Source organism: Thermobia domestica, chromosome 17 (assembly GCF_964235325.1).
Source record: "Thermobia domestica chromosome 17, izTheDome1.hap1.1, whole genome shotgun sequence".
NCBI lineage: Eukaryota > Metazoa > Arthropoda > Insecta > Zygentoma > Lepismatidae > Thermobia > Thermobia domestica.
Genome location: NC_137470.1, coordinates 161021435 through 161048394, shown reverse-complemented (window position 1 = coordinate 161048394; position 26960 = coordinate 161021435). Strand labels below are relative to the sequence as shown.

The 26960-nt window shown below is 36.4% G+C and overlaps 1 protein-coding gene across 1 annotated transcript in view; it reads left to right on the top strand.

Annotated features, from left to right (window-relative positions):
* LOC145674446 (ribosomal RNA small subunit methyltransferase NEP1-like) overlaps nucleotides 1–26960 on the top strand; it is a 104136-nt gene that overhangs the window by 53589 nt on the left and 23587 nt on the right. Inside the window, exon 4 of the mRNA XM_081744511.1 lies at nucleotides 10960–11171. Within this exon, the coding sequence (XP_081600637.1) occupies nucleotides 10960–11171 (212 nt within the window). The remainder of the gene's footprint in view (nucleotides 1–10959; nucleotides 11172–26960) is intronic.

The window sequence follows — 26960 nt, the reverse complement described above, 5'->3', positions numbered from 1 at the left end:
TTTATGTTAAAAACATCAAGCCCGATATTGGAACTGTTGTGTCAACTGTGGGAGAAAATGCAATAAGCAATGTAGATATCAACCTGTCATCTGTGAGCCCGTGCAGCCATGAAGAGGCTGATACGCGGTTATTTTTGCATACATATGCTGTCATTCAAGAAGGATGTTCACAAATAGTAGTCAGAACAGTTGATTCAGATGTATTAGTATTAGGAATTGCTTTTGCCAGTAAACACACCAATCTCAAACTGTGGATCGAGTTAGGAGCAGGAAAGAGCTTCAAAGTAATTTCTACCCAGGGCTTTCAAACACTATTGGAACTGAAATGGCATCATCATTGCCTGCCTTTCACTGTTTCTCAGGTTGTGATACTATGTCAGCATTCGCAACTACAGGCAGAAAGTCTGCTTGGAAAGCATGGACTCAAAGTCCTGAGGTTACTGCTGCCTTTAATATTATTTCTCAGCCATGCTCAGAATTAAAAAGTGATTTGATCAAGACCTTGGAACGATTTGTGATAGTAATGTATGATATCACATGCCCAGAAACTAGTGTGAATGAGGCAAGACGCTACCTTTTTACGCAGAAAAACCGTACAATTGAAAGCGTACCCCCAACTGAAGATGCACTACTGCTGCACATTAAGAGAACAGTCTTCCAAGCTGCACGTGTCTGGGGACAGGCTACTGTCAAACAGCCTGCTATCCCTTCACCGTCTGAATTGGGCTGGACTTCAGGTCCAAATGGCTGGCAACCAATATGGATGACACTACCAGAAGCAGTTAAAGCTTGTATTGAAGTAAGTAATGGCCTGCATGTCTAACAATCAAATGTGCACAGGTCGCTGCAAATGTTGTAGTGTTTCAGTGCAGTGTACATCATTGTGTAGATGCCAAGGAAACTGTGTAAACTAGTCTGAACTCTGAAGAATGATGTTGTAACTCATAAGAACATTGTTAATTGTCAATTAATTTGTTAGATTTCACATTAAAACTGTACACAAAACATATAGTTTGTTATAAAGATTGCGTTTATCTCCGTCTTTTCAACTTTTTGACAATTATGGCAGCTATATTGGAAAAAAATGTCCGAATATCAAAAACTAACACTGCTACATAAAAATAAATGGTGGGTTTGAATTTCTGAACCTCAAAAACCTATAGTTTCATATAAAGATTGCGATTATCCCTGTTTTTCCAACTTCTTGAAAATTAGGGCAGCCATATTGGAAAAATGGCCGACTGTCAAAAACTAACACTTCTACATAAGAATAAATAGTGGATTTGAATTTTTGAGCCTCAAAAATATATAGATCGATACAAAGATGATAGTTTTCATTGATTTTTGAAATTTTTAGTTATCTGGCAGCCATTTTGAAAAATGGGGCCGCCATCTTGTTTCTTGTGAACTTTTTGTTGGCCTGCTTTTTGAAATTTACTTAGAACTATGTCATAAGCAATCCCTGCAAGTTTCACGCTTTTATCGCAAATAGCACAGTACTTACCAAAATCTGCCCCACTACAAGAAGACCAAAGAATAATTTCCGCATTGAGGGGGGTGGGTTAGTATCTTTATGACCGAACAAACGATAGGAGCGTTATCAAGAACATCATCATCATCTTTCTTCTACATTCGGGGTTTGCGCACTGAAAATTCGTTTCGACCTCTTAAACTTCAATGCTTAGTTTGACTACAATGTTCGGAAGCATCTGATGAAGTATAACCGGCCCAAAGACCTGAAATATTGTATTATGTCAATTGATGCTTCATTGCGGCAAAACACTCACTCACACAGTTTTGGAAACTAGATTATGAGTTTATCGGCCGCACCATCATGCCCATCTTTCACTACCAGCCCTACTTCCAGAAGTTGACTTAATTTTTCTTCTCGAAGATCGAGCTCAAGCTGAACGATAGCTGTTTTGAAAGTGTGGAGGAGATCCATGTCGAATCGAAGGCTTTTAACTCCTTTCAAAATAAAATGAATTCTTTACATTTTAACGTCCCGCGAATATGTCCTTTAGGCTAAAGGAAGCGGTTAATTAAGGCAAATGAATAATGATAGAAGCACTGGTGGAATTATGTGGGAGGAAACGCAAGTATCCCGAGAAAACCCGCTGACACGATGTTGTTCATCCAAACTTACTTGACAGGGTATTGAACCAAGTACCCCGCGCACCAGAAGTAAGCGCTCTATGACTTGTTTCGGGAACAAAACATTAGGTGAACTTTCTGAAGTAACAAAAGTGCTGATAGTAGCGTATCACAGGAGACAGGTAGTTGCGTAAGGTAAATTGTGGCTAAATTCGAGTGTTTACACATATTGCCAGTTTTGGCGAATATTACTATTCTCGACGCTCTCCCAAAGGCTCCGTCATTTTTCCTTCTGAACGCTTATCAGCATATGAAGGTATAGAACAGCAATTCCAGAGGTTATCTATGGAGATGACCCCATTCCAGATCGCCGATTTCCATATAATAAATTTCTGATTTTAAAATATCTCGTATAGGAAAACCCGTGGGGTTGAGATGACTTTGCATGATCCACGTAATAAGTGTTCGCGCTCGTTCAGTTGGTCATGTCTGATCTAGTACACTCATGTCCAAAATGATTGTCGCATATCTAAAACTGTCTTCTTGTAAGAATATAATGTGATAATGATTTTGCAGGATACTTTTAATGCTGATACTAAGTATATAATCGGGAAAAGTATATTTCTGGTAAATTTCATAGAAAAAAATATAAATACGAAAATTAGAATGAGTAAAACAAAATGTTGCTAAATGAACAAGAAACTTTTATTTTCGTTTTATTCTTATTTACTGCTCTTTTGGCATGAAATTTGCCACATACATGTCTTTGCCGATTATACACACACTAACATTATAAGAAATACCGGGCGAATTCGTTAACAAATTATATTCCTACAAAAACATATTTATAGACATGCGACAATAATTTTGGACATGAGTGTACATACCATATATCCCTTGTTGTAGATGATCCTTCGATTTTACATGTTCCAGTTAATAATTATTTTTCATCATCTCTATTAGCCTATACAATACGTTTCAGTAGCCGCTGGCCTTACACGATCCATCGGGGTGCACTCCTGCAATCTGGAAACCTCATTCACATTGCATTAAGGCAGGTTCTTGACAGAGATATCGAGATAAAACTTCAGAAGATAAAACAAATTGTCCCAGAATCAAATGTCGAACTTATATTTGAGTAAATAAATTAATTTTAACAGCATAAACTTTAGATAATTATATGCATTGTTGTGTATACATACATATACGTATATACCGTATATATTGTGTTGGCCTAAACGAATTCCCAAAGCACAAACCCTAAATGTATTGAGATTCTATCGGATTTTCATCAGCAAATACTGGATGACACCTTCATATCGGAGTCATCACAAATGATCGAAGTAGGGTGTACGGCTACGACCAGGAGGGCGAAGAAAAAGTGCTCTCTATATTAGGAATTGTAAATATAAGTTTAGTTAGACTTTATATATAATTGTAAATGGAGCTATATCAGTACCGTAATTGGAATAGCAAAGCCAAGCCAGAATACCGTCTTAATAATATATACCTTTTTATTATTAATAATCTTTTTATACACCTCACCAACACACTTAATATATCCTGCAAATACATGATGTTTGTTGTAGATAAGAATTGAACCTTATATAGTGTTCAAACCTACATAAATATGAACTTCAGGGTTCCCACAGACCTGGAAAATCAGGAAATTATTTAAAAGTTCTTTAATGTCAGGGAAACAAACTAGTCACTCGAGATAATGAAGGCAATTTTGAAATAAAAGGTTATTCGAGATTTAGAAACCAATCAATAGAACAATATAGAAAATAGGTTACAGATGCATTGAGTTATATCAAGGTGTGCCGTGCCATGATTTATTGTTAGGTTCTTAACTTTGAAATCAATTGAGCTACAGCATCTTGAATCCCTTAATGTAGACAGTGTGTGGCGTCTCTGATCTTCTGAGCTATCATACCTCTTTTTAACTGACTTAAAAAAAGAAAAAATGTCTCAATTTAAGCCGTATATATTGTTGCGGCCCCTCTCAAATCTCTGTTTCCATCATCACTTTTTACTTTTCCCGTCGATTTTCAAACTTATGCAGGTGTCCAAGGACTTTTGACTCACCCTGTATATTTGGTCACGCATGTTTCTTAAGCTGAGCCATTTTATAGAAAGTTAGTGCCCTGCCTTTTGTTTAGGTATCTAACTAAGCTTTAAGGTTACGAAAAAGTTCAAGAATTGAACAAACTTTTGTCAAGGAAATAGGTAAACCTTTGTCAGGGAAAACAGTTCACAAAATCTGTGGGAACCCTGAACTTCAGCGAAAGACCAAGTACTTAACTTGTTGCCTCAATTAAGATATTGTTGCAACTTAACCTAACGATCGATAAAGAAAATAGAATACATGCAAAATGGTTCAGTCTTACTTTGAAAAACGCTTTCTGTCCCAGCACTGAGCAAACAGTAATTTTCGCATTGGGAAGGCTCAGGCTGGCTACAACTGAGGAAACGTTAGACTCACAATGAAATGTACAATAGTTTGTCATCTTTCTTTCTACGTTCAATCGGAAATAGAAACACTCTTCTCAACATTTGGACAAACATCTTTATCCGCAACTATTTAGGCGTTTTCATTTGCTGTATACCCTATATGTTCTGGGCAGGTGCGGGCCGTCAGTTCTATTAGCTTAGATGTTAGTCCACAATCAATAAATTATTATAAAATTCAAACAAAGGGATGTGTAAATGCAATTCAACTATTTCAAATTGATAAAATAGCGTCTAGATAAGGTGGAAGTTAAAAGAGGAAGAGAAGAAGGGATTTAACTAAAAGGACAGGAATGAGCACTTGAATTAGTTATTCCTAGTTCTCGATGACAATGTTGATGTGAAAATTGATGGATGGATTCCTCGAAGTACTTTCCCACTTCCTGGTTGGCAAATGTAGAAGCCAGAGGAATTGACGTCTGGATTCTTATCCCGTACAGTCTGCTAGGAGCGATGAATTTAATTCTGAAGCAGTTCAGTTATAATCGCTAGGTGATGGCCTAAATTTTCCTCATGGACTTCCTGCTGCGTTCAACCTCAGCGCCTCAGGTCCGGGACGGTGGTCTAGAGTTAACCTTTAGCTCCAATATATTTGGATGTTTTTCTACTTCTTGTTGCACGACTACTCCTAGAAACGTGCCTCCAATAGTTTTTTAAAAGAAGGGCATTGAGGTTGGAGATCTTTCAACCACAAACCTCGTGCAATCTAAAGGAAGTCGTATGATGGTCAGTCTTCCTTTTATTGGTTAATTTACACAATGAGGAAGTGAATTCAATGATTCTATATACAGGATGTTTCAAAACAACACCGACATCGTTTGGGAGGTGATTCCTGGCACAAAGATAAGAGAAAAAGTATAAACCAACTTCGGTGCAGAAATGCTTCCTTTCGGAGTTATATGCTGCCGAAAATATGAAAGAAATGAACTTTAAAGGTCCATAGCTCCAAAACTGTAGGACTGCCGTAGTCGGTCAAAACTTTACTTTTTTGGAACTAATATGTGCGCTATCCAAAAATACATGTTCCAGAATCCTACGGTACTTTCTCAACAATTTTTATAGAGCTAGTTGGTGAGTACTTCAAATTATATGGCTGCAGCCAAACTCTCTTTATATAAAAATTGTTACAGAAGTAGCACAGGATTCTGAAACATATTTTTGGATAGCGCACATATTAGTTCCTAAGTGAAGTCTTAACCCGACTACACTAGGTCCCATAGTTTTGTATCTTTGAACCTTTAAAGTTCTTTATATATATATATATATATATATATATATATATATATATATATATATATATATATATATGTGTGTGTGTGTGTGTGTGTGTGTGTGTTTTCGGGAGCTTATAGCTCCGAAAGGAAGCATTTGTGCACTCAGGTTGGTCTATACTTTTTGTCTTAGTTTGGTGTCGAGAATCTCCTTCCCAACGTTGTCGGTGTTGTTTTGAAACACCCTGTATATTTGTCTGACAATACACATCTACAGTTAAAAGTTTTGTGAAACAATTAATGAATTTAACAAGATTTAAATTGATTTAATAATGATTTAAATAGTCCAAAGAATTGTAGTTATAGTTGCTTTTTATTTATGACACAATATAGCAGTATTGTATTACCCGTCGCACGAGTCTGTGCATTTGTTTTGTAGTGGCGCTGCTGTTGTGTTTATGTTTTGGCACTGGGCGAAGGGAGTGGTAGGAGGGAAGGCAGGAATGGTTTTCTGTATTCCTCTACAGGATTTCCAGGACGACTTCAAGTCGGGCAGCCATCTAGATATTTTAATGTTTGATTCCACATCAGATAGTTTTACATATTCCTCGCAAAACGACTTGAAATATGTACACACTACTCTCACGCAAATTTGATTCTGCTCATATCCTTTTGATTTTCTCGAAAACCTGACCATAAAAGAAATCTCAAGAAACTAGTACTTCTGGCGACTCTGCCATGTTGCTCCTACCACTTGTAAACAAGGAAGTTAGTTCCCAACTTCACCGCATGCAGGGAAAAATCAGACTAGTAATACGTTCTTGTGGGATATTGCCCAGTACTTTCGTATTTTTGGTCTTTTTCCTAGTACTTTGAAGATAATAATAAACGAGATGTCAGCATGTGTAGAAGATTTCAAAGTAAAGGAAGAAGAATAATGTTTAATTTACAAGTCTACGGATACTTGAAATACTGGAAATTTGTATAGCTATTGGAAATACTGAAAATGTACTAGAAATTATTCTGTAATACTGGAGAAATGTAAACATTTCCTTTAAGACCCTTCAAGATGGCAACCCATCATCTGGGTGTAGTTGATGATACCGCTAACTGGCCAATGACTGAGAAACTTGCCGCTGATAAGATCGGAAAACTGGAACCGAAACGCAAATCTGTGTTCCAGCGTGCAAAAGAGGAAGGAGAAACTAAATAGAAATGGATAGTTCGAGAAAAATAGTTAAATCATAATCTGAAAATGTCGTCCTTTAACTTATTTTATATGCAGTTTGTATTCATTTAATATTTTTGAAGTCTCAAGACAGTAGCACATCTAAATGCGTAAGCATTAACATTAAACGTGTTATTTTTTTTTGTATTTGTAATTAATTGGTCTTTTGTTTAAGTGTTTTCTGTACCAAATGTAATACGAATAAAAAAGAGTCTAAATGTATATAGTACGGTCAACCAGGTGAGGAATGAGTTGACAGGGTGGCAATGGTGAGCGGAAGCAGGCGCGCGCGCGCGCGCGTACAAACACTAACAAATAAAAGTGAGTGGCTATCACAACAGTCATTCTGGGAGAAATAACGTCCAAAAAACACTCTTTTGGGATCAAAAGATGCAATATATTTCAGTAAAAAATTTTCTTGTACGCCTTATATCTAGAGAACTACATATAGTGTAGTAAAACTATCACTTTAACCCAGTATGATGTGCTTATTTCGCAGAAACAACGAAAACTCGATTTAGGGGCCGTTCAAAAATTTTGTGGCCTCTGATCCAAAAACTAATTATGGGCCAATATCGGCATCTTTTGATCCAATTTAGGTTTCCTAAAAATCTTGTTTATTTATATTTTTATTTTGTTTTAACATACTAGTTTTTGTGCAATGTTTCTACTAGAATATTATACTATCCCCTCATATTTACTTACAACAGCGTGTGCTTTTCCATGAGGCTCACCAAGCAGCCGACAGAAGTTACTTACGAAGAAGTACGAAGAAGGACACGGAAAAGCACGAAGGACTCCGTCTGCCCCTTCATAGGCTCTCCCTCCAAAGGACGGCTATAAAAGAGCACGTCGAGACCAAGAAATCATCAGTTACAACTGATCATTCCTACCTTTCTATTCGCGCTGCTCTAGGCAGGAGAGACTTCCTAACCTTACATCTGCCCTGCTCGGGAAAGAGCTCCAGTCCTATCTCCGCGCTGCGATGCGCAGAAGATACTACCTACGTCTCGCTGCACTGGATAGGAGGTTCGTTTCGTTTCCGCGCTACATTAAGCATGAGATACCAACCCAACTCCGTGCTGCTTCGGCCAGGTGGTCCCTAACCATCAACTTCAAAGACCTCCACGGTGCTTCGGGCAGAAGATCTAACTTCTTAGAGAAACTACTGTTGTATAGAGAAAACTAATTATTTGTAGCATATTACTTGTATAGAACATTTTGTAATAGAAAAGGGGGGGAAAGAAACAAAACCTGTATACTATCTCTACTACTACATTACAATATTGAACACGACTTTGTTTTTTTTTTTCTGTTAAGTATCATAGCACACAGTCGTATGTGTGACTTACTCCTTTTTTTAATTCACCGTAGTACACTGGAATTTTTTCTAGCAGGATGCTGGAATATCCAAGTCAACTCCAGTAGACACCATGAGTAGCGTGAATTTGCAATTCTAGTTATAAAACGGAAACGTGTCAGTCTATACTTCATGCAAATTTCTGATAATAAGCAATCATGATAAGAGATGTCGCTGCCTCTGTCATCAACCTACCTGCTGCCAATAGATGTCACTAGTGTGCAAGCCATTTGCGAATGTAAAATAATTGTAACGATTTAATTGTGAATTAAAAACTATTGTTTCATTTTAATTTTTTGAAAATGGAAACTGATTACACTAAACATGAACATGCTTTGTTGCTTATTACGAGGGCACGGTGGCTCCGTGGTAGAGCGCTTACCTGTGGGGTCCCTAGTTCGATTCCCTACCAAGAAAGTTTATGATGGACAACATCGTGTCTTGAGTTTTCTCAGGGTTCTTCCGTTTCATTCCACATTCTCATTCACACCAATTCTTCCATCATTATGGGGACGCGGTGGCTCAGTGGTCGAGTGTTCACCTCTGATGCTTCGGGTCCCGGGTTCGATCCCAGTCCCCGACAAGTGAACTTTGTGGTAGACAAACATCGTGTGCGTGGGTTTTCTCGGGGTTCTCCCGTTTCTCCCCACTTTCTTCATTCCACCATTTCACTCATCTCTCATAATCACCGTCTCCTTTAGCCTAACCGGCATATCCGTGGGACGTAAAACTTAAAGATTTCATTTCATTTTCTTCCATCATCATTCACTTGTCTTAACCCTACGTGTACCAAGGTGAATTAAAAATTGTCCACACTTTTATTCAGATAAGAACTTGAATAGATATTTCTTTAGTATCATGTCATAACTCAGGATTTGTATCAAAAACTAGCAGCGTTCACCCCGCTTCGCTGCGGTCACCCCGGAACGCAATAAACTTTGTTACTTAGATAATTTTTACTTTTTCGCTTTCAAATTGCAGTAAATGTTAACATTATAGCGCCTGTCATTTATGTTAACCCGCCGAGTGACACGGTCATGCGGGTTGCATATAAATACGTTTATTTTTACCTATGATGAACTAACAAAGGATTTGTACGTTATGGACACTTGAATGGTCAATTATCTCAAGACACTGGTAATTAAAAATTAAAGTGATATGATAAAAACCATCTAGGGTCCAAATCCTAATAACCCCCCAAAAATGAAAGAAATTGGTTCAGCCGTATTAGCGTGATGAGGGAACAAAGGATTTGTACGTTCTCTTTTATATAATAGATAATATAAATTTTATTTTCTGTCATTCTTTTAATTTCTAGAAAATAACCCCAATTTTAAAAAAAGAAGGTTTTCGTGGTTGATATAAAGTACCCTCTCTTGGTGTAAAGTGTTACCATAATGTGCATTAGGTTATTTCCAGTTAAAGTTGAAGATTCTGATACTAGATAGCGCTACGGGTACACCTAACGGAAAACACCTGCTAGTCTCAGAGTGATAATATTAAAAGTGGAATCATGGGTTACGCGTAACACCGCACACCAAAGGGAAGGATAAAAATGTCCATCACATAAATCATTATTTTCTATCCCAGAAAATGTCCCACCATACAAATCATTATTTTCTATCCCAGAAAATGTCCCACCATATAAATTATTATTTTCTATCCCAGAAAATGTCCCACCATATAAATTATTATTTTCTATCCCAGAAAATGTAATTTTCTTTTCTATTTTGTGCCTTCAGTTGCCTTAGTTTATAGTTAGTATAAAATAGAGAAGAATATTACATTTTCTGGGACAGAAAATTATGATTTATATGGTGGGACATTTTCTGGGATAGAAAATAATAATTTATATGGTGGGACATTTTCTGGGATAGAAAATAATAATTTATATGGTGGGACATTTTCTGGGATAGAAAATAATAATTTATATGGTGGGACATTTTCTGGGATAGAAAATAATCATTTATATGGTGGGACATTTTATAACCCTTCCTTGGTGTGTTACGCGTTACCCCTTGGTGTACGTAGGGCTAATCATCCGTCTCCCTTAGCCTAAAGGACATAATCGCGGGACTTTGCTCGCGTCAAGTGAGCTTTGTGGTGGACAAACACCATTGCGTGGATTTTCTCGGAGCTCTTCCGTTTCCTCCCACCTGATTCCACCATTTTCATTCATTTCTCATTATCACGGTCTCCTTTAGCTTAGTCGGCATAACGATGGGTCGTAAAACTTAAATATTTTTTTTTCTGGGACCTTAAACTGAAAAGTTTCATTTTATTATTACGATAAGGTTCGTAACTGTTTAGATTTGAGTATTAATCTTTGTATAACCGCATGTTAATTGGTGGTTAAACTCATAGAAATTAGAGTATTAATTAAGTACCATTTTAACCTATAGTGTACAACAGACTGAAGGTTTGGGCGCTACAACTAATAACGATAGTAGGAGAAACTAGAGTAAATTTTTATCACGCTACTCGTGATTAATTTGAATAAAATAACAGTAATTATTTACATAGCATATTCTTAATAATATATTTTCTTTTTTCAGTTCAGGTTCTTCACAAGTTACACGTGCGAGCGTCTGGCGGTCCGATAAAACTGATGAAGGTCATCCAGAATCCGGTGACAAAGCACCTTCCTGTTGGCTGTAGGAAAATTGGAACTTCTTTTTCATCCAAAAGATTGGTCAATCCTCGGGAACTCGTGCCTGCAGATGAGGAACCACTTACAGTCGTCATTGGAGCAATGCCTCATGGAAAGGTGCGGTACTACTTTCTAAATCTCTATATCATAAGACAAGTAGCTCTCACTGATTGACCAATGTCTATGCGAAACTGTCAACGTATCAATAAATCTATCGTCACTCACTAATGTGCAGGATGTCCACAAAGTCCTGGAACCGTTAGAATGAAACAGCTCGTAAACTATACCAGATAAAGACATGCGGTGTTTTGCAACGTGTTCTACAAATCTCCAAGTTTTATTAAGTTGGGATAGTTGGGTATTATTCTTAATATTCTGATCATTGTAATGAAATTAATGGTTCACATGTTTTTGTATTAATGGTTGATATGTTGTAACATTTATCGGACGAAGCCACGTTCCACGTGTCTGAATATGTTAACTGGATATGGGGTTCTGAACCTCCTCACGTAATTCGTGAACATGTTCTGTCTAACCCAGAACTAAACATTTGGTGTGCTCTAATGCATGATCAGGTAATTGGTTCATTTTTCTTTACTGAGGACACGGTTACAGGGCATATTTACTACGACATGATTCATGAGTACCTACTCCCTCAGGTATTGGAACTGCAGCCACACATAATCTTCCGGCACGATGGAGCGCCTCCTCATTGGTCTCTTGATGTGAGGGGCCTTTTGGATAGACATTTCCCTGGGAGATGGATTGGCCACGATGTACCAATCTCCTGGTCACCACGCTCCCCTTATATCACCCCCTTGGATTTTTTGCTTTGGTGGTACGTCAAGGATCGTGTTTACGAAACCCCTGTTCCAGATGTTGCCACACTTCGTACTCGAATTACCAACGTTATCCAACAGATTGATGCTGATACGCTGCAACGCGTATGGATGGAGATTGAATATCGTCTCGACGTCCTGAGGGCAACTAACGAGGCGCGAGTGGAAGTGTTGTTATTGTGAATAAAACTTGGAGAGTTGTAAAACACGTTGCTAAAAACCGCATATCTTTTCCTGCTATAGTTTACGAGCTATTTTTCATTCTAACGGTTCCAGGACTTTGTGGACACCCTGTATTATCAAACAAAACTTATTAGAGATGAGAGATACTGTAAAATACTGATTTAACCACTCTGTAAACTCTGTCGTTTTCCAAGTCCTTAAATTTGACTAGGTTTTTGATCGTCAATCTCCTTCGATCCCTGGATCATGCACCAACCTTCAAACTCTAACCTGATGATATTTTACTACTTGTACGTGACGAAAATTATACTTGTACAAATATTTGAACAATTTAACAATCAGCATCCTAGGCTGAATTTCACCTTCGAACGGGAATCTGATAACTGTTTTCCTTTTTTAGAATTACTGATTACCCGATCACACAATAAATTTATAACAAAAGTATGTCGAAAACCTAATGCAGGCACTACTTACATACATCAACAGTCAGCTCATCCGCCACTGTAGAAGGCCAATATTTGGAACAGTTTCTTTCGTAGGGAATTTTTAATTTGTGATCGTTCAAGTGATCTTAATGGTGAAATACAGTTTTGATATTAAATAGAACAAGAAACGGTTATAAGTTGCGTACCTTACAAAAATAGTTTAATCAAACACGTAAATCGGTGCAGTTATTTCCAAAAAAGCAGAAACATGGATAGGAATTCCTTACTTTCTACAATTATCGACAAAAATTAAACGTATTTTTGCAAGCATAACATATCTGCTTCTTACATTACAGTTGAAAGTAATGGCAACTTTTTTTTACGCACCCTGTACCTAGTAATTTTTTTATTATTCAATTTCGGTTTAGTTACACAATTTATTTACTCTCTTTACTTCGAATTAAATATAATGAATCGAAAGGTTTCATTAGTAACCATATTCCCACTGAATAATATATTTTATTTATATTTTGATTAAGTGTAAATCCCATTTTCGGATATATAAATCGAATAGTTACAAGGTTTACCATTCTGACGTCATACCGAAACATAGTTCCGTCATTGGATATAAATTTTCTTAATTTCAGACCAATGTAGAATTTAGTCAGGTACCTAATCTTTCCCTCACCCCCTCTCACTAGTCCATAGTCACTTTCAGATCCGGTTATATCTGGATTTGCCAAATTTCTATTTGCTTTGTAATTTCCGCGGCTAAAGTTTTCGTTCTGATTGGAGGAATTCTCCTACCTCTGGCGTTTTCGGCGCAATGTTATCAGAATAATCGAAGACACACTAGCAGGAGCAGCTTGTGAATTTTGTGCTACATATTTTTCGGGAAGGATTCCAATTTCCAAGGAAAACTAAGGTAACATATAATGTAATTCAATAGTTAAAGATTTACAACGGAATAGGAGCCCGGAAAATCCACAAATTTTGGTAAAGAAGCTGCAATTCAGTGAAATAACAAATTCCGGATCTCTGTTTACTAGGAAGCCATGTTTGCTGCCCAACTAGAATAGACAGAGTGAAATAGTGACTTTACTTTCTCTTTATTTCAAACTCAATTAGGGATTAGGGAAATTACGACCTGTTTAGTGCATGTTGTTCGTGTATACAGTAAATGTGATTTTTTATTATTTATTTAGTAATTGCATGTACGTAGTAGGTTTGATAGTTGTAATGTAAATAATCATAATGGCAGCTTAAGTTAGCTTAAAAGGGCTCCTATCCCCTTTTCCAAATTGAACCAGTTCTAGCGGGGGAATGGGTTAGTTATTGTTTGTTTTAGGGCCTTTTCCCCTTTCAGGGGAAGGGTCCCTCCATAAATCTCGTTAAGGTGCCCCCAGGGCATCAATCTTTGGCAATAATTATGTAAACAATTGGTCAGGTCAATTGGACCTAGGGTTACCTTTCTCATTTTGCCCCCCTAAATTAAATAGAGCCGACTGTATATACCAACAAGGGAGTATTTTTCGTCAACATGCATGTAATTAAATGGTGCATGTTTGGTTTAGTTAGTTGTCTTTATGTATAGTACTAACAGTGATGTATGTAGTTAGTAGTTTTGTGTGAGTGTGTGAATTTTCGGTTAGGACAGTGTATAAATATGCGTTAATTTAGTACCATTTTTCTAACATAAATAAACCAGAGTAAATATTAAATTTCTGATTAATGAGTACAAGTATATATTTCAGTACACGGTAAATTATGCCTCCACCACAGCGCCATAGTGTCTGTTTTCGGTAGTCAATTGTTTGTTGACATTACGACATCGCATGACTTAGTGATCTAGATTGTTTGATTTTGGCCATTTATTTCTAAATTACATCCCGTGGACATGGTTTTCGGTTCAGATGAGTATACATTCATATAAGATAGCATGAGATCTTACTATTTGGAAAATTACAGCTTGCTATGTCGTTTAGAACCCGAAATATCCATTAAAATAAAGAATACCTATTTTCTTAATAGAAGTAAAGCCCATATGCTATTACTGTTTGTTTCAAAATGTAGTATTAAATTCTCTTTTCCCGTGGCTGTAGAAAATTCCATTGTTGCTTTAGTTTTATCAGCAAATTGGAAATAGATTAATCGTTGACAATTTAACTTTCAGTGAATATACGTATGATTTTTTTTTTTTAAACTGCGAAGTAAATACAATTTGGGTGCTTCGAAACAAAGAGTACGTGGTTCGATGAATGTTATCGTGTAGTAGTTTGAGCGTGATAGATTGTGATAATTATATATTTATTAGTGTGTAATATAAATATGTGTATGGCCTGCGTGTAAAATGTATGAAATAGGGTGTCTGTAAAATATTACTTCGCGCGAAAATTAGTAGATAATGAATGAATGTAATGATATATTAATAATATGATATAAAATATGAATGATATGATGACCCCTACATTTAAATGGATAGGCCTAGTGAATGTTATGTAGTGAAAATATGAATACGTTTACTAAAAAAAAAAAAAAATCTCTCGCGTTTTGACTTCTACACCAGTACATTCATCCAACCGAGTTTGCTACTTGGATAGTAAATTGTGTGTTACTTCGCATTTATGTACCTCATAATAACAGCCCCAGATCTTAAGCCTTTCAATAGATAGGGTAGCATCATGTGGGAATTACTTCTAAAGGTTGACAGAAATGATAATTAAGAAAACCAACTGCTATTTCCTGTGATCATCGAAAAGTACAGGTTTCGGTCAGTTGTACCTTTAACATTCATTGCCTCTCCGAGATTTTTTTTCCGTTGCTTACCTTATTTATTTATTGTGCAGTGTTCATATAACTCAGTTCGGACTATCCGATTAAATCAACTGCTACTAAATTAATATTTATGTCATTCGCGTACCCGGATGTCGACCCCTAGTCCCTTTAAGTATTTTCATTTCTTTTCTTAGTTTAATTAGACGAGGGAAATTAACGACATCCCAGACGGTGGCATGTCTGCGCAGGGTAGCCATCGGTGAGGTTTGGCATAGAAATCACCGATCCAAAATTCAGTTTTTTAAATTTTTTTTTTATTTTGGCAAATTCTAATTAGGGATATCTTAGCTATTACTCTAATTTCATTACTATTCTGGAATCTTCTAGTTTCCAAGAGGTCGGATGATTTTTTTTCTTTTGAAATTCTAAATTAACACCGTCTCTAACCTTCCGGAGGATTTTCGGGACCCTGCTGGTTTGGGCCGGATACGGGGATCGGATTTCAATCTTACAAGCAAATTCTTGTGGGATTGGGATCTGATGGACACAGAACTTGCATCCTTGGCAGCAGGGCGCTCCTTGAGTCTACGTATTTGAGTAGACCACCCTTTTGGCATGTTAAGAATATTTTGGCTATGGATTTTGTTGAGAGCGAAATTCGACTTTTATCTTTGTAGCGTTAGTTATTTCCCACTTAAATCTTTGGCGCCCCTATTCTTCGTCTTCCTTCTTCTCTATCTCTCTCTCTGTCTTCATTACTTCGAGATTTTTTTTTCTTTTTCAAATTTTTCAACCTCCCCCCCCCCCCCGGTTTCTGAAACTCATGAAAATGTACAATATTCATATCACTTATTTCGATCGTATGTACTAACTGAGACATCGAGGGATGCAATTCGTGGAGGTATTGCAGCACATCTCAGGACCATTTTCGCGATATTTAATCCACCACGGGAGAAATTGACGAGAAGGTACACTATGCTTTCAGATTCCTGAAAACATTTGTTATTCATTGATCGTACAAATTATATCCATTGACGACTGATTTCTGGTTTTATTTCTATTGATTGGTCATATAGTGTGTATGTATTAATAGTTTGGGCCCACTAGTTTCGAATAACATTGATTTTTTTTTCTGTATATACATCTATATATGTACTTACATAGTTTTAAAAGTTACGTGCCTGCTCGATTTGTTGTATTTCCACCTCTTATGTCAACTTATTCAATAATACCAACTATTTTTTTTTTATATACGCGGATCTTTAGTAAATTGAGAATGATTATTGATTATCGGGTTTACATATAAAATACAATGTTGCAACCTTATGATGGAAAAAAGTGAATTTTGATAGTCAGGGTTTTTGTTTTGTTTTTGAGCTAATAAAATATGAATACTTGTTGAATATAAAAAGGTTATGTAGATATTAAATGTCGACGAAATACTACGATGGATATTAAAATGAAATTTATTATATTGAGTAATATGAATATATATATATGCGAGTATGTATGTGAAGGGCTCGGTATTTACCCTGGTTGTTTTAGGTTGCCATAGATTTTTGACACCCGACATTTACCAACTATTTGTGATATATAGTATTACCGCGTAAATTGTAATAAATTACATTTTGTTGAGTTGTTATTGATGTTTGTGACTATTAAAGTTGAATATAATGTTAAATACTGCATGTAAATAAAACAAGTAGCAGGTCGTAAGAAAAGTAAAAATAACCCTAATCCTTATCCAAATTTATTTTGCGAGATCATAGTGAAATCAGTAAGCTACGAAACAGTGTGCCCCACCAACGAATCCTTCTATCAGTAAACTATGAAACAAATCCTTCCCCTACGATCGGAAACCTAACTATTCAGTGACTAGAATCTTTTGACTACACGATCTATACTAGAAAAAAAAAATAGTGATCTTAAATTCAACGAACTGAAATTAGGTTAATAATTTAGTAGTGTGAATACAGGAATATGGAAATATGTTCCCAATGTTTGGGACTGGACTCGATATTTTAAATCTCGATAAACTTTGAAATTTTATATCAAGTGCGTCAAGTGACGAAATGAGAAATATAAATATATATGTGATATGAAGCAACTATTTGTCTATAGTTAAAACAAAAACGATTAAATACTCTCATGGACACAAATCACAGTGCGTAAAGAGAGTTGAAAAAGGAGTTATTATCGACGTGAGAACAAAGACTCATAAAATTGTCGAAATGTCTCCTCTTGGGACAGAGACTCAATAAAATGCTACTAAAGTGTTTTTTTTTTTAAAGAATGATTAACCAATTATATTTTTTTTCTTTCTTTTTCCGCAATGATATGTATTCATTGCACTGAATCTTAAATATATTGACCTTTGAATTTTTTTTCCTTTATGTTTGTCTTTCGTCTTTTGTCGAATTCTTTTTTATGTAATCCAACTTTTAATATATCTAGAAAGAGAAATGTGTTATTTGATCTTGTTGAAAGTAGCGGATTTCTGTGCATGCTTATGAAACATTCTTTTCATGTGTTAAATTTTTCCTTTTATGTCAAACTAAGTTTTCTTTTATTGAAATGTAATAAATGTCTATAGAAATGTAGTTAGGTTAGTTTAATTCAACTAAATACAACCCGAAGCATACATTGTCCTGTATGAATGTGTGTGTGAGTGAAATGTAGGTTTAGTATTAAGTGCACCAATTATTTTGACATATATGTGTGACTTATTATAATTAATGGTAGTTAGCAATTAAACTCATTGAATGTTAATACTAACTTAATTTAAGTTGGCTCTATGAAGGAAGTAAAAAGGACCGAAGTAGCCTGAACAAATGATCATCATGGGAGAACTGTGAAAGTCAAAATCTTCGACAAATATGTGATACTCTGATGTTTTTTTTTTCCTCTGTGGTCGATTCTAACATGCCATCAACTTCGTCGTTCATTTTTCAAATATTGGATATTAGTCTAGAACTTCTGGAAATATTGAATAAACGGTAAAATTAAACTTTCTCGTTTATCTCAGAGCTAGATTGGGATAATTCGGTAGTTGGGGTTAAATGGATCTAGATCTGGGATGTATGGGTTAACATGTGTCTACCTTTGATCACCTTAATACCAAACATTCACCCAATAGCTATTGGAAATGATCCCAATTCGATAATTATTCACTTTCCCTTTACCATATTTCTCAAAATATCCAGTAACAGTTTCCTCTTTATCACCTTCTTACTTTACCTCTTTTCTCTTCTATCTTCCTTTTCCTTTCTTCATCTTCTTCTTCTATTTTTAAATAAAACTGAAAAGGGGGTCGTGACTGGGAATTCTATATGTAATAAACACGGTCATGTATTTATTTATTTTATTTTATTTTCTTTAGAAGTCCGATAAAAAGTTTTCTCGTTTCGATCGAACCTAGTATGTTCGAAATTAAGAAATGGGTAATATATTCCAATGTAATTAGACATAAGCTGATAGCTTCATGAATATCCCCACCAGGGGGAAGGGTTCCCACTCACGACTTATTCCGTGCATCGCATTTGTTGCAGATTCTTTCTTCCCTCAATCAGTTTTAGATTGACGAGCGGTGACAGGATTCGTTGTTATGGAAACGGTGGTTTCTATGGCAACGGCCCTCTCTTTTTTCAGTTTTAGAGTGGCGACACGTGACAAGACTGTTGCCATGGTAACGCATGTTTGCTGTGGTAACGGATCTGAAAATGCTTATTGAATAATACAAGTTATCATGCCAATCAGTTTGAATTGGTGAACCGCGACAAGAATGGTTTGTCATGGCAACGTTTGTTTCCATGGCAACAGATCTCAGTTTAAATGGCGACCGATAGATCTGAATTTTTTTAAGAATGTCAAAGAGTGAGGTTGAAGGCATGTTGAATTGATTACAACATTGAAATTAATAAGAGAAATTTTATAGTCAAGTGAAACAAGTAGAGTCGTTGGCTACTTTGTCATTTTTGTTTCCTTTTCTAAGGGGGAAAAAGAGAAGGAGTGTCAAAATTTTTTCTAAATTGGAACTAAACGCTAGAAGGGTTTCAAGGAAGGAAAGAGAATGGGAGTCCTTTAATTCATGAATAATACTTGTCTGGATAGCGAATAAGTATTTTATAGTATATGTGTATTTTTGATATATATCTTGTCTTTTGTAAAGTGTCTCAAAGCTATGGCAACAAAAAAGGTTGTGTCACAGGGCGAATGTGAAGTCACGTGCACTCAATGCACATTAGATGAAAAAGAGAAAAGATCTCGCGCCCCGCGGAGATTAATAAGATGCACCGGTTGTGGACTAAAATGGATCCATTTTGCTTGCTCCAATTTGGATGATACTGCTGAAAATGCAGAAAAGGTTCAAACCGGCGAAATAATAAAATACTGTGAGGATTGTGAAAAGGACCGAGGCCAAATATCTCCAGCGGAGATATCTGACCTCGATGATGAGGAAAAGAATGGAAATCACAGTGATTCTCGGGATCAGACGGCAAACCCGAAGGAAGGAATGTCATCTGGAGGGTCAGACACGTCTGCATTAATTCGCCAGATGATGGAAATGATGCATGAAAAATTTTCTAATATGAACGAAAAATTCACTAACATGGAAGTTAAAATAGATCAGAATAGTGCAGATCTGAGGCGTGAGATAAATCAGAAGTTAGATCAGAATAGTGCAGATCTGAGGCGTGAGAATGCAGAAATGAGACGTGAAATAAATGAAAAGTTTGATACCTCGAAACGAGAGACCGATGCTCGATTCGAGGTATTAAACAATAAATTTGACCAGATCTGTTTAGACTTTGCTTCTTCGATTAGCAAATTGAAAGAGCAAACGTCTACTGAACTAGAGCAGGTTAGATACCAGGCCCAACACTCTACCGAGCAGCTCAGAGACGAAACAAATGAAAAATTAAATGAAATAGATGTAAGGTTTGAGAGCACAAACAAAAGATTTTGTAACATCGAACAAAAGGTTGAACAGCAGCAGGCTGAAATAAGTAAATTAAATGTTGCAATATCCAACCTATCAATAGAAACTAAACTAGAGTCGGTTGATCAAAGAATTAGTCAAATTCAAACCGAAGTAGACAGTCTTAAGGGGAATATTACTAAATTGGAACTCGTCAAGTCTGATATCTCCTATCCTTTTCCTGATGGCGATTCTCCAGGGAAAATTTTCCCAGAAACAAGTAACGTCCTCCCGGGAAAGAGTCAAGTGTTGCCTGATGCACGGGACACAGCAATGTATTGTCCCCCGCATCAGCCAACCTCGAAATCATGGTTGAGTAATTTCGATGTACCGATGCAGTCGAGTGTTGTGACTACAACAGTCACTAGCGTAAATGCTCACTCTACCTTTGGAATGGTACAATCTTACAGCGTGCTGCCAGGAGGGGAAAGGAGATGTGCCGGACCGTCAGTTACTGCCGTGGTGGGTCCTAAGTTCGAACCTCACATGGTCAACACTAATTATAAAACCTCTCTTGGTCATATGGGAGCGTTCAGTTCGGTGACCACTCCGTCGGTGGCAAATCCGGTGACAACCCCAACCGCTCAGGATAACGCGTTGATTCCAATAGATTCTTTTCCTGCCCCGTATAGTATGAGCTCTAAAGTTTCCCTCCGGGATATTGAACGTTTTCCCACTTTCGATGGGAACATTGCTAACGGGTTACCTCGAGTTTTCCTGCGAAGATTGCAGCAATATCTAGATATGTACAAACTTACTGATGGGGAACGCCTACAAATAGTCGAAAAATGTTTGATCGCCGCTTCGGGCGCATGGTTTGCCTCGGTTAAATACCAAATCCGGACGTTCAGTGATTTTTTGATTCTTTTCAAAGAAGAGTATTGTAATGAGCACATCGAGCGGCTCCAAAAGAGAAACTTACAATCACTCCGGTATGATCGCTCCAAGTATGGGTCCCTCTTGGACTATGCTTGGAAAATCATTGAACTATATTATCAGATAGCTGAACATCCCTCTCAGGCCGAACTGGTAGATATTATAGTTAACGCTCTTCCACCCGATGAGTCCCGGGCCATAGCGTCCCACTTGTGCCAAACGGTGCGAGAAGTCACCTCACGTTTAGCTGCCTTGTGCGGCAAGGAAGTTGGTGGTCCACCAAAACGATACTTCGCCCGACAGGCAAAGATTCTAAAACCGACGAAGACGAAGGTAACGGCAAGTTGCCAGACAGATTTCCTGAGTTATACCCAAGCTGGATCTCGTTATCCTAGTGGGTACGGCTCAGAAAACAACAATAATGGCCGGCGACTATTTAGGAATCGGCCCATGTTCAACAATCGCCGGAGTTATCGTCCCTATGACCGTACCAACATGGAATCGAACCCGGATAGGGGCGATAACACCAGGAGGAATTTTAACAGGACGTACGGAAGAAGGGAGAACGGTAATAGTCAGGGCAATAATAATAACAATAATAGTAACAATAATGTAAATCGACCCCAGAATTCAGTCCCTTCGCAAGTGCGTGGTAACGGTGAGCCTAGAACAATATTAAATGGCAGTGATAGACGGGAAACTGTGGCCTAATGTCATCTGATATGCTAGTTGACGGCTGAAGCCTTACGAATTGTCTCTGTCGATTTCTCAGTTAGAACTTCTGTCCGTTCTATTGCTATATGAACACTACTGAAAAAAAAAAGTATCGGAACTCACAATTTTCGAAATTTAAAGATTTTCAATTGTACAGAAGATAAACGTAGTGAATTACTCGCGCAACACCCCAAGTAGATATAATATACTGTCCTAATGTGACTGGTAACGTTTGAATGGGATGAATGAGTGTGTTAACTTAACAAGCATCAGTAGTTAGTATTCCCAATTAGCAAAATTTTGTTATTCTAACAAAATTTTGTTAATGGGCCGGGGAAAACTGTAATGTACCATTACAGTTGAAAGTAATGGCAACTTTTTTTTACGCACCCTGTACCTAGTAATTTTTTTATTATTCAATTTCGGTTTAGTTACACAATTTATTTACTCTCTTTACTTCGAATTAAATATAATGAATCGAAAGGTTTCATTAGTAACCATATTCCCACTGAATAATATATTTTATTTATATTTTGATTAAGTGTAAATCCCATTTTCGGATATATAAATCGAATAGTTACAAGGTTTACCATTCTGACGTCATACCGAAACATAGTTCCGTCATTGGATATAAATTTTCTTAATTTCAGACCAATGTAGAATTTAGTCAGGTACCTAATCTTTCCCTCACCCCCTCTCACTAGTCCATAGTCACTTTCAGATCCGGTTATATCTGGATTTGCCAAATTTCTATTTGCTTTGTAATTTCCGCGGCTAAAGTTTTCGTTCTGATTGGAGGAATTCTCCTACCTCTGGCGTTTTCGGCGCAATGTTATCAGAATAATCGAAGACACACTAGCAGGAGCAGCTTGTGAATTTTGTGCTACATATTTTTCGGGAAGGATTCCAATTTCCAAGGAAAACTAAGGTAACATATAATGTAATTCAATAGTTAAAGATTTACAACGGAATAGGAGCCCGGAAAATCCACAAATTTTGGTAAAGAAGCTGCAATTCAGTGAAATAACAAATTCCGGATCTCTGTTTACTAGGAAGCCATGTTTGCTGCCCAACTAGAATAGACAGAGTGAAATAGTGACTTTACTTTCTCTTTATTTCAAACTCAATTAGGGATTAGGGAAATTACGACCTGTTTAGTGCATGTTGTTCGTGTATACAGTAAATGTGATTTTTTATTATTTATTTAGTAATTGCATGTACGTAGTAGGTTTGATAGTTGTAATGTAAATAATCATAATGGCAGCTTAAGTTAGCTTAAAAGGGCTCCTATCCCCTTTTCCAAATTGAACCAGTTCTAGCGGGGGAATGGGTTAGTTATTGTTTGTTTTAGGGCCTTTTCCCCTTTCAGGGGAAGGGTCCCTCCATAAATCTCGTTAAGGTGCCCCCAGGGCATCAATCTTTGGCAATAATTATGTAAACAATTGGTCAGGTCAATTGGACCTAGGGTTACCTTTCTCATTTTGCCCCCTAAATTAAATAGAGCCGACTGTATATACCAACAAGGGAGTATTTTTCGTCAACATGCATGTAATTAAATGGTGCATGTTTGGTTTAGTTAGTTGTCTTTATGTATAGTACTACAGTGATGTATGTAGTTAGTAGTTTTGTGTGAGTGTGTGAATTTTCGGTTAGGACAGTGTATAAATATGCGTTAATTTAGTACCATTTTTCTAACATAAATAAACCAGAGTAAATATTAAATTTCTGATTAATGAGTACAAGTATATATTTCAGTACACGGTAAATTATGCCTCCACCACAGCGCCATAGTGTCTGTTTTCGGTAGTCAATTGTTTGTTGACATTACGACATCGCATGACTTAGTGATCTAGATTGTTTGATTTTGGCCATTTATTTCTAAATTACATCCCGTGGACATGGTTTTCGGTTCAGATGAGTATACATTCATATAAGATAGCATGAGATCTTACTATTTGGAAAATTACAGCTTGCTATGTCGTTTAGAACCCGAAATATCCATTAAAATAAAGAATACCTATTTTCTTAATAGAAGTAAAGCCCATATGCTATTACTGTTTGTTTCAAAATGTAGTATTAAATTCTCTTTTCCCGTGGCTGTAGAAAATTCCATTGTTGCTTTAGTTTTATCAGCAAATTGGAAATAGATTAATCGTTGACAATTTAACTTTCAGTGAATATACGTATGATTTTTTTTTTAAAACTGCGAAGTAAATACAATTTGGGTGCTTCGAAACAAAGAGTACGTGGTTCGATGAATGTTATCGTGTAGTAGTTTGAGCGTGATAGATTGTGATAATTATATATTTATTAGTGTGTAATATAAATATGTGTATGGCCTGCGTGTAAAATGTATGAAATAGGGTGTCTGTAAAATATTACTTCGCGCGAAAATTAGTAGATAATGAATGAATGTAATGATATATTAATAATATGATATAAAATATGAATGATATGATGACCCCTACATTTAAATGGATAGGCCTAGTGAATGTTATGTAGTGAAAATATGAATACGTTTACTAAAAAAAAAAAAAATCTCTCGCGTTTTGACTTCTACACCAGTACATTCATCCAACCGAGTTTGCTACTTGGATAGTAAATTGTGTGTTACTTCGCATTTATGTACCTCATAATAACAGCCCCAGATCTTAAGCCTTTCAATAGATAGGGTAGCATCATGTGGGAATTACTTCTAAAGGTTGACAGAAATGATAATTAAGAAAACCAACTGCTATTTCCTGTGATCATCGAAAAGTACAGGTTTCGGTCAGTTGTACCTTTAACATTCATTGCCTCTCCGAGATTTTTTTTTCCGTTGCTTACCTTATTTATTTATTGTGCAGTGTTCATATAACTCAGTTCGGACTATCCGATTAAATCAACTGCTACTAAATTAATATTTATGTCATTCGCGTACCCGGATGTCGACCCCTAGTCCCTTTAAGTATTTTCATTTCTTTTCTTAGTTTAATTAGACGAGGGAAATTAACGACATCCCAGACGGTGGCATGTCTGCGCAGGGTAGCCATCGGTGAGGTTTGGCATAGAAATCACCGATCCAAAATTCAGTTTTTTTAATTTTTTTTTTTATTTTGGCAAATTCTAATTAGGGATATCTTAGCTATTACTCTAATTTCATTACTATTCTGGAATCTTCTAGTTTCCAAGAGGTCGGATGATTTTTTTTTCTTTTGAAATTCTAAATTAACACCGTCTCTAACCTTCCGGAGGATTTTCGGGACCCTGCTGGTTTGGGCCGGATACGGGGATCGGATTTCAATCTTACAAGCAAATTCTTGTGGGATTGGGATCTGATGGACACAGAACTTGCATCCTTGGCAGCAGGGCGCTCCTTGAGTCTACGTATTTGAGTAGACCACCCTTTTGGCATGTTAAGAATATTTTGGCTATGGATTTTGTTGAGAGCGAAATTCGACTTTTATCTTTGTAGCGTTAGTTATTTCCCACTTAAATCTTTGGCGCCCCTATTCTTCGTCTTCCTTCTTCTCTATCTCTCTCTCTGTCTTCATTACTTCGAGATTTTTTTTTTTCTTTTTCAAATTTTTCAACCTCCCCCCCCCCCGGTTTCTGAAACTCATGAAAATGTACAATATTCATATCACTTATTTCGATCGTATGTACTAACTGAGACATCGAGGGATGCAATTCGTGGAGGTATTGCAGCACATCTCAGGACCATTTTCGCGATATTTAATCCACCACGGGAGAAATTGACGAGAAGGTACACTATGCTTTCAGATTCCTGAAAACATTTGTTATTCATTGATCGTACAAATTATATCCATTGACGACTGATTTCTGGTTTTATTTCTATTGATTGGTCATATAGTGTGTATGTATTAATAGTTTGGGCCCACTAGTTTCGAATAACATTGATTTTTTTCTGTATATACATCTATATATGTACTTACATAGTTTTAAAAGTTACGTGCCTGCTCGATTTGTTGTATTTCCACCTCTTATGTCAACTTATTCAATAATACCAACTATTTTTTTTTTTATATACGCGGATCTTTAGTAAATTGAGAATGATTATTGATTATCGGGTTTACATATAAAATACAATGTTGCAACCTTATGATGGAAAAAAGTGAATTTTGATAGTCAGGGTTTTTGTTTTGTTTTTGAGCCAATAAAATATGAATACTTGTTGAATATAAAAAGGTTATGTAGATATTAAATGTCGACGAAATACTACGATGGATATTAAAATGAAATTTATTATATTGAGTAATATGAATATATATATATGCGAGTATGTATGTGAAGGGCTCGGTATTTACCCTGGTTGTTTTAGGTTGCCATAGATTTTTGACACCCGACATTTACCAACTATTTGTGATATATAGTATTACCGCGTAAATTGTAATAAATTACATTTTGTTGAGTTGTTATTGATGTTTGTGACTATTAAAGTTGAATATAATGTTAAATACTGCATGTAAATAAAACAAGTAGCAGGTCGTAAGAAAAGTAAAAATAACCCTAATCCTTATCCAAATTTATTTTGCGAGATCATAGTGAAATCAGTAAGCTACGAAACAGTGTGCCCCACCAACGAATCCTTCTATCAGTAAACTATGAAACAAATCCTTCCCCTACGATCGGAAACCTAACTATTCAGTGACTAGAATCTTTTGACTACACGATCTATACTAGAAAAAAAAAAAAATAGTGATCTTAAATTCAACGAACTGAAATTAGGTTAATAATTTAGTAGTGTGAATACAGGAATATGGAAATATGTTCCCAATGTTTGGGACTGGACTCGATATTTTAAATCTCGATAAACTTTGAAATTTTATATCAAGTGCGTCAAGTGACGAAATGAGAAATATAAATATATATGTGATATGAAGCAACTATTTGTCTATAGTTAAAACAAAAACGATTAAATACTCTCATGGACACAAATCACAGTGCGTAAAGAGAGTTGAAAAAGGAGTTATTATCGACGTGAGAACAAAGACTCATAAAATTGTCGAAATGTCTCCTCTTGGGACAGAGACTCAATAAAATGCTACTAAAGTGTTTTTTTTTTTAAAGAATGATTAACCAATTATATTTTTTTTCTTTCTTTTTCCGCAATGAT